The sequence below is a fragment of the Mustela erminea genome, chromosome 9 (genome assembly GCF_009829155.1).
Source record: "Mustela erminea isolate mMusErm1 chromosome 9, mMusErm1.Pri, whole genome shotgun sequence".
NCBI classification, from domain to species: Eukaryota; Metazoa; Chordata; class Mammalia; order Carnivora; family Mustelidae; genus Mustela; species Mustela erminea.
Genome location: NC_045622.1, coordinates 97,860,672 through 97,869,996, shown reverse-complemented (window position 1 = coordinate 97,869,996; position 9,325 = coordinate 97,860,672). Strand labels below are relative to the sequence as shown.

The window sequence follows — 9,325 nt, the reverse complement described above, 5'->3', positions numbered from 1 at the left end:
ATGTGCCTGGAGCTCAACACTGATCCAGTGGAAAGAAAGCTCAAAAGGACATTTTGCATGATTTCAGCAAGTAATAGTTAAAGGATGGAGAAATAAACTAACCACTATTAATCACAAATTTTGCTTTGAGGATAACAGAAATAAATGCAAGAAAAGAGAGAAAACATAAACAAGGACCACTGCTTATTCAGAAAATTCTACCAAGTTGGAGTTTAGTTTTGCTAGCTTCAACCAAATATATGGATTCGTATGCCTTCCTTCTAATAACAACTTAAAGAAATACTAGAATTTATTGCTATCAAGCAATAATCTCTTTAACAATCCAAGGAGGTAGGCACTGAAATTATCACCACTTTACAGGTGAGGAAACTGATAGAAATGGAAAGGTACCAAAGCAGATATATTGGAAAACCAGCAACCAGAACTGACTGATTTCCCAGATCATGTCCTTAACTGCTGTTAACTGCCAGGCAATGATGATCAAAAGAACCGATAAATATACTAGTTAACATTTACTGAGCCAGAGACTGCACTGGACACAATATATATATTAGTTCATTATCTATAACAAAAACCTAATAATTTTTCATGTATAACTGCTTGGTTTTTACATATCACAATTGATTTTATATGTTGCCTATAACATTATGGTAGGTAACTATTTAGGGCTATAAAACCATTAGCAGTTTAACCTCTGAGGGGTAGGTAATAAAGACTATTCCAGGTTTCCAGGTTCTCTTGTAGGCTTCAGAACCATTTTGCATTGTTCATATCACTCATTTTATGCTGATACCCCATCAGAAAGAGTAATGACTCAAAAATTTTGATGTCGGACAGAAATTTCTTATTACTGAATATACAGTCATACTCTGTAAAGTACTTACCTACTGTGTAACAATAGTCTCCCCAAGGTAGCATAATGTCTGTTGCACAGTAAGTATTGAATTAATTACTTAATTAATTAAAAGTATAAAGGAAGATGAATAAATTCAAAAATAAAGAGCAAGAAAGCAGTACTGGAGACTGGGGAATTCTTTACCACTTTTATCTGATTCAACTCTAAGGAGAATTCTGGCTACACCTCTTGGGAAAACTAGCTTGTTTTCACTCTTGCTTATCCTAAGGATGAAAAAGAAATTGAAACTACATTTCACAGCATATGAAACTACAATATGCAAAATAGTTTACCTTGATACTCTCCTGCTTTCAGTGACATTTTATTACCTTATGAATGTGGCCTGCTTATATTATGTTTCTGTGTTAATCAGTTTACTTTTTGGTACCATGCCATTATTAAAATATGTGGCTCTTTCTACACACAAAACTATCTCAGGATATTTTCCATTCATCCCTTTTGTCGTATCTTCATAATCAGCAAATATTTTTGAGCCCAAGAAATGTATCAGACAGGTTGATAGTTGCTGGCCCTCAGTGGTGAACAAAAAGAGAAACAGTTTCTGCCTCCACAGAGCTTAGAATCCATTGAAAGTCTCCCAGGATGAAGCGGAAAATTACAACATGTATAAATGATAAGATAGCAGAATCACAAGGTGCTATGAAAAAACATTGGAGGGATACAGGATCAAAAGAAGATGCCTAGATGAAAAGATGTAAAACACAGAAAGCAGTGGTAAAAATAAGTCCGCTGGTACAATGAATAGGAATGGGATTGGTGGACTGTCCTAGAAGATGGAATACATAACAAAGGCCAGGAGGTGAAAAAGAGTACACAGGAAACCTAACCAATTCAATATGTTAATCAATTCAAAAACACTGGAAGTTTGATTTTAGCTAGTGAATGATGCAGTTAGATTTGAATTTTAGTGGGGGTGCCTGGGTGACTCAGTTGGTTCTGCCTTTGGATCAGGTCATGATCCTAAGGTCCTGGGATCAAGTCCTGTATGGGGCTCCTAGCTCAGTAGGAAGTCCGCTTCTCCCTCTGCCTCTGCCTGCCACGCCCCCTGCTTTGTGCTCAGTCACTCTCTGTAAAATAAATAAATAAAATCTTAAAAAAAAAAAAAAAGCTTTAAGGGGAGCCTAGGTGCCTCAGTCATTAAGTGTCTGCCTTTGGGTCAGGTCATGATCTCAGGGTCCTAGGGTTAAGCCCTGCATCCGGCTCCCTCCTCAGCTGGAAGCTTGCTTCCCTCTCCCACTCCCCCTGCTTGTGTTCCCTCTCTTGCTGTGTTTCTCTCTGTCAAATGGATAAATAAAATCTTTAAAAAAAAAAAAAAAGAAAAGCTTTGAGTTTTAGAATGGTAACTATGGCTACAGTGTGGGAAATGGTTTGAAGGGGATGAGACTACCCACAGGAGAGTAGTTAGAGGTCACAGTGGTGATTTGGGTGCAAAAGGATTGATGTCTGAAGTCTGGTGGTGCCAGTGAGGAGGCAGAGTTTGGTGGACACAACTGCGTCCAATTCCTATCTCAAAGTCTGCATCTGGGGAGCCCAAACTAACACAGAGATAGAAAAGTGTTCAAGAAATACTTGGTACTACAAATAAAAGAATTTGATGCAGGATGAAGATTTGAGAGATGATTCATCGATGATACCCAGTTTCTAGAGTAGATTACCAAATGGATGGAACAGAGAAAAGATTAATGTTTTTTTAATGTGTTGGATGACCTTTAAGTAACAATGTACAATTAAATATATGTTTCTGATCCTCAGAAAGATGTAGGCCACATAAATGTAGAAAACTTGAACACATAGATGGCCAATAAAATCATAAAAGTAGAGGCACCTGGGTGGCTCAGTGGGTTAAGCCTCTGCCTTCAGCCCAGGTCATGATCTCAGGGTCCTGGGTTTGAGTCCCACATCGGGCTCTCTGCTCAGCAGGGAGCCTGCTTCCCCGTCTCTCTCTGCCTGCCTCTCTGCCTAATTGTGATCTCTGTCCCTCTGTCAAATAAACAAATAAATCTTAAAAAAAAAAAACATAGAAGTATTAGATATCAGCTATGGAGAGTGTGATTTGGTCAACTATGGGTGGTTTTCAGTGGTCTATCAAATAGCCATTTTGATATTTTTATAAAGAAAACAAAAAAAAAAATTTAATCCTAAAATAGAACTCTAGAGGTGCCTAGGTGACTCAGTGGGTTAAGCCTCTGCCTTCAGTTCAGGTCTCGATCTCAGGGTCGTGGGATCAAACCCCACATCAGGCTCTCTTTTCAGCAGGGAGCCTATTTCTCCCTCTCTCTCTCTCTCCCTCTCTCTCTGCCTACTTGTGATCTCTGTCTGTCAAATAAATAAATAAAATCTTAAAAGAAAAATGCCTGTACCTCAGGCCATCACTTTAAAAAAATAAATAGAACTCTAAAAATGTCAGTTGGTCTATTATTAGAAACTCAATGAAACACCAAACCTATAAAATAAAAACAGGCTATGAAAGAAGTTTTTAAAAATCAGACAGACATCAAAATTTTTGCCAGCAAAAGTAGTAATTGGGAGTTAATGAAAATTTTTTTTAATGTTCTCAAGGGAAAGGACTGTAACAACTAATTCCGTATCATGCAACACAGAATTCAAATAGGAGAATAAAATAAATAGATTTTCAACATACAAAGACTCATAAATTTAATTGTTCAAGAACTAAACCTCTGCAAACAGAATTCAATGGATTCAAAAGATCATACACCATGACTAAATGGGATTAACTCTGTGATGCCAGGTTAGTCTAAAATATACAAAAAAATCAATCTGATACATCACATTAAGACCATATGATCATCTCAATAGGTTCACAAAATTATTTAAAGATTTTATTTATTTATTTGACAGAGATCACAAGCAGGCAGTGAGGCAGGCAGAGACAGAGGAAAGGAAGCAGGCTCCCTGCTGAGCAGAGAGCCCGATGCAGGACTCGATCCCAGGACTCTGGGATCATGACCTGCACCAAAAGTAGAGGCTTTAACCCACTGAGCCAACCAGGCACCCCGATTCACAAAATTGTATTGACAAAATTTAACAATCTTTCATGATAAAAATTCTCAACAAAATAGATTTGAACGAAATTGCCTCAACACACATGCAAAAAAAAAAAAAAAAAAATATCTGTGAAAATCTCAAAGCTAACGTGATGATCAGTGGTTAAAACTGACACCTTTTCCCATAAGATCCAGTACAAGGCAAGGAAGCTCATGTCACTTTTATTCAACATAGTACTAGAAGTAACAGCAAAAGCCATCAGACAGGAAAAAAAAATAAGGGCATCCAAACTGAAAAGAAAAAGGTAAAATTATCTGTTTGTAGATGACATGATCATATATGTAGAAACCCTAAAACCTACACACACACACATACACACACACACATACACACAAACTATAAAACTAATAAATGAATTCAATAAAGATGCAGAATACATACAAAAATTATTCACATATCTTTACACTAACAATAAACTATACAAAAAGGAAATGAAGATTATTTGACCATAGAATTGAGGGTCCATATCTGGGCTCTCTACTCTGTTCCACTGGTCTTTGTGCCTGTTTTTATGCCAGTCATGCTGTCTTGGTGATCACAGCTTTGTAGTAAATCTTGAAATCAGGTAACGTGATGCCCCCAGCTGTATTTTTGTTTTTCAACATTTCCTTAGTGATTCAGAGTTTCTTCTGATTTCATACAAATTTGTGGATTATTTGCTCCAGCTCTTTGAAGAATACCGGTGGAATTTTGATCTGAATAGCATTAAAAGTATAGATTGCTCTAGGCAGTATAGACATTTTAACAATGTTTATTCTTCTGATCCAAGAGCATGAAATGGTCTTCCATCTTTTTGTGTCTTCTTCAATTTCTTTCATGAGTATTCTGTAGTTCCTCAAGTACAGATCCTTTACCTCTTTGGTTAGGTTTATTCCCAGGTATCTTATGGTTCTTGGTGCCATAGGAAATGGAATCGATTCTCTAATTTCCCTTTCTGTATTTTCATTATTAGTGTATAAGAAAGCCACTGATTTCTGTACATTGACTTTGTATCCTGCCACGTTGCTGAATTATTGCATGAGTTCTAGTAGTTTGGGGGTGGAGTCTTTTCGGTTTTCCATATAAAGAATCATGTCATCTGCAAAGAGAGAGAGTTTGACTTCATCATTACCAATTTGGATACCTTTTATTTCTCTTTGTTGTCTGATTGCTGTTGCTAGGACTTCTAATACTATGTTGAACAAGAGTGGTGAAAGTGGGCATCTTTGCTGTGTTCCTGATCTCAACGGGAAAAAATATACAGTGGAAAAAAGACAGTCTCTTCAATAAATGGTGCTGGGAAAACTGGGCAGCTATATGTAGAAGAATGAAACTCGACCATTCTCTTACACCGTACACAAAGATAAACTCAAAATGGGTAAAAGACCTCAAAATGAGACAGGAATCTATCAGAATCCTAGAGGAGAACATAGGCAGTAATCTCTTCGATATCAGCCACAGCAACTTCTTTCAAGATATGTCTCCAAAGGCAAAGGAAACAAAAGTGAAAATAAACTTTTGGGACTTCATCAAAATCAAAAGCTTCTGCACAGCAAAGGAAACAGTCAAGAAAACAAAGAGGCAACCCACGGAATGGGAGAAGATATTTGCAAGTGACAGTACAGACAAAAGGTCGATACCCAGGATCTATAAAGAACTCCTCAAACTCAACACACACAAAACAGACAATCATACCAAAAAATGGGAAGAAGATATGAACAGACACTTCTCCAATGAAGACATACAAATGGTTATCAGACACATGAAAAAATGTTCATCATCAGTAGCCCTCAGGGAGATTCAAATTAAAACCACACTGAGATATCACCTTACACCAGTTAGAATGGCCAAAATTAGCAATATAGGAAACAACACGTGTTGGAGGGGATGTGGAGAAAGGGGAACCCTCTTCCACTGTTGGTGGGAATGCAAGTTGGTGCAGCCTCTTTGGAGAACAGTGTGGAGATTCCTCAAGAAATTAAAAATAGAACTTCCCTATGACCCTGCCATTGCACTTCTGGGTATTTACCCCAAAGATACAGATGTCGTGAAAAGAAGGGCCATCTGTACCCCAATGTTTATAGCAGCAATGGCCACGGTCGCCAAACTATGGAAAGAACCAAAATGTCCTTCAGCGGACGAATGGATAAGGAAGATGTGGTCCATATACACCATGGAGTATTATGCCTCCATCAGAAAGGATGAATACCCAACTTTTGTAGCCACATGGACGAGACTGGAAGAGATTATGCTGAGTGAAATAAGTCAAGCAGAGAGAGTCAATTATATGGTTTCACTTATTTGTGGAGCATAACAAATAGCATGGAGGACATGGGGAGATAGAGAGGAGAAGGGAGTTGGGGTAAATTGGAAGGGGAGGTGAATCATGAGAGACTATGGACTCTGAAAAACAATCTGAGGGTTTTGAAGGGGCGGGGGGTGGGAGGTCAGGGTACCAGGTGGTGGGTATTATAGAGGGCACGGATTGCCTGGAGCACTGGGTGTAGTACAAAAACAATGAATACTGTTATGCTGAAAATAAATTTAAAAAAAAAATTAAAAAAAGGAAATGAAGAAAATAATTCCATTTATGATAGCATCAGAAAGAAAAAAATATTTAGGAATAAATGTAATCAGTAAGTGAAAATTCTTCACGCTGAAAGGTATAAGAAATTGATTGAAAAAGACACAAATAAATGGAATGATCCCATGTTAGTGGATTAGAAAAATTAATATTGTTAAAATGTTTATATTACTCAAAGCAATCCATAGATTCAATAAAATGCCTATCAAAATTCTAATGGCATTTGTCACAGACATGGAACAAAGAATCCTAAAATATATCTGAAACCACGAAAGACCTTGAATGGCCAAAGCAACCCCAGAAAGGAGGCAAAGCTGGAGGCATCACACTTTCATTTCCTGATTTCAAGCTACTATATTTCAAATCAGTAGTAATCTAAACAGTATGGTACTAGAATAAAAATAGACACCTAGATAAATGGAACAGAATTGAGAGTCCCAAAATAAACACTTGCATATGCAGCCCCTTAATATTTGACAAGGATATCAAGACTTCTCAATGGGGAAAGGATTGTCTCTTCAATAAACGGTATTAGGAAAACTGGATATTCACATGCAAAAGAATGAAATTGGATCCTTATCTTGTACCACATATAAAAATCCATTGAAAATCAATTAAAGACTTAAATGTGAGACCTGAAGCCATAAAACTGCTAGAAGAAAACATATGAAAAAAGCTTATTGACATTGGCCTGGGTAATGATTCCTTGGATATGCTTCTCATCTCAGCTTGTTCTACATAGCTTCCAAGAGTGCCTGCTTGGGGGAGGTGGCTGGATAAACATCTGGTGGTGCTGACACTGCCACCTCCATAGATGATTTCCCAATGAGTTTCAGTGGCACTTCTGCAGGCAAATTCCAGTGAATCACACAAGCACTCAGAGATCAAGTTCTCAGTTCAGTAGATCTGCACCTTAGTTGGGGTGGTTTCTACCAGCCTTGGTCCATCTGTGCCTTAGAGGGTTGTTTCCTTTTTGCCAGTCCAGGCCACAGTCCTCTGCTCAGCAGCCTCAGGCTATCAGCAACCCAGAGGGAGGTTCCCAGCTTACCAGTCCATTTTTTTTTTCCTGTCATTCTCTCTCCAGCTACCGTAAACTAGTCCTGGCCAAGACAACCAAGTGAACTTCACCATCCAATGGGCAACAACTACTCCTTCTCCAAAAGATGAATCCTAGTTTTGGGGAGGAATTCTCCCTTTTAAATGTATTCCTTCCTTTGATATTCACCTCTTAGTCCCAGCAAATCCTTTAGAGTAATCATTAGCCCTTTCCAGTTAATGCTCTGCTATAATGAACATGAAGGTATGTAACCCTTCCCGGTTCAAATTACTGTGTTATCTGTCTCCTAATTAGGCCCTGAGATACAACATGGAAAGTACCTAATACGACACCTAACTTACAGGTATTTGATAAATAGTATCTCTTTCTACTGTACAACCAAGATTTAATGGACAAGAAAATTCACAAAGGGAAGAATTTATATTGGTGCTAGAGTCCAAAGTAAAGGAATATCATTAAACCTATTATTTTATAATCAGTAATAACCAGTATCTTAATGTTATATAAGATTATTTTAAAACAGTACAATATTCTAGATTCATATCTTTTAGTTCTAAAGATATTTGAGATTCTAAGTAATAAGTAAATATTTATGGATTAAGAAGCAGTAAATTGTAATGATACGAGTGTGGGATGGGAGACAGTAAGTATGGATTCCAGTTCAACCCTTAGTTTTGCATTTAAGTGGCTATTGGCAAGTGTTATTCAAATTCTTGTTAGAGCTGATGTCCTCATCTATATATCAAGAAGCTTTCATTAGATTACTTCTATTACTTCTATATCAAAGATACATTTAATTATTATCTGAAATTACTTTTTTTCTCCAGAGCTTCCTCATAGCATTTTTTACCTCAGCATTTCTGAGGGTGTAGATTAAAGGATTTAACATTGGGACCACCATAGTATAAAAGACAGCAACAGCTTTGTCAATGGACAGAGTGATCACTGGGCGCAGATAGACAAATATACAGGGCACAAAGAATAAGACAACTACTGTAATGTGAGAAACACAGGTGGAAAGGGCTTTGCGCCTCCCCTCCAAGCTATAGTTCTTTAGGGAGCACAGGATGACCACATAGGACACCACCAAAAGGAGGAAGTTTAAAAGACAGATGAAACCACTGTTGACAGCAACAAAGAGACCAAGGGTATGAGTGTCCATGCAGACAAGTTTCAACAAAGGGTACAAATCACACATGAAATGATCTATAACATTGGGGCCACAGAAGGGCAGCCAGACAGTGAAGAGGATCTGAATCGTTGCATGGAGAAATCCTCCAGTCCAGGCCACTCCTAGCAAAAGAAGGCACAGCCTGTGGTTCATGATAGTTGTATAGTGCAGAGGTTTGCAGATGGCCACATAGCGATCATAGGCCATCACTGTCAGCAGGATGATCTCAGTAGCACCAAAAATATGTTCTGCATAGACTTGAGCCATACACCCATTAAAGGAGATCGTTTTCTTCTCATGAAGGGAGTCCAAAATCAGCTTGGGAGCTGAAGAAGAAGAATAAATTGTGTCTATCAAGGAAAGATGAGTCAGAAAGAAGTACATGGGAGAGTTCAGAGCCTGGCTGGTGGTAATGGTAACCACAATGAGTAGGTTGCCTGAGAGTGTTGCCAAGTACAGAACCAAAAATCCCAGAAACACTATATTCTGCATCATGGGGTTCTGTGTAAGACCTATTAAAATAAATTCAGTCACATTTCTTTTATTCTCCAT

At 38.0% G+C, this 9,325-nt stretch overlaps 1 protein-coding gene across 1 annotated transcript; it reads right to left on the bottom strand.

Moving 5' to 3' along the window:
- Positions 1–8,395: 8,395 nt before the first annotated feature.
- On the bottom strand, positions 8,396–9,325 carry LOC116598872 (olfactory receptor 4C12). Its single transcript, XM_032358257.1, has one exon. It carries the CDS (start codon positions 9,323–9,325, stop codon positions 8,396–8,398), a length of 930 nt encoding a protein of 309 aa, XP_032214148.1.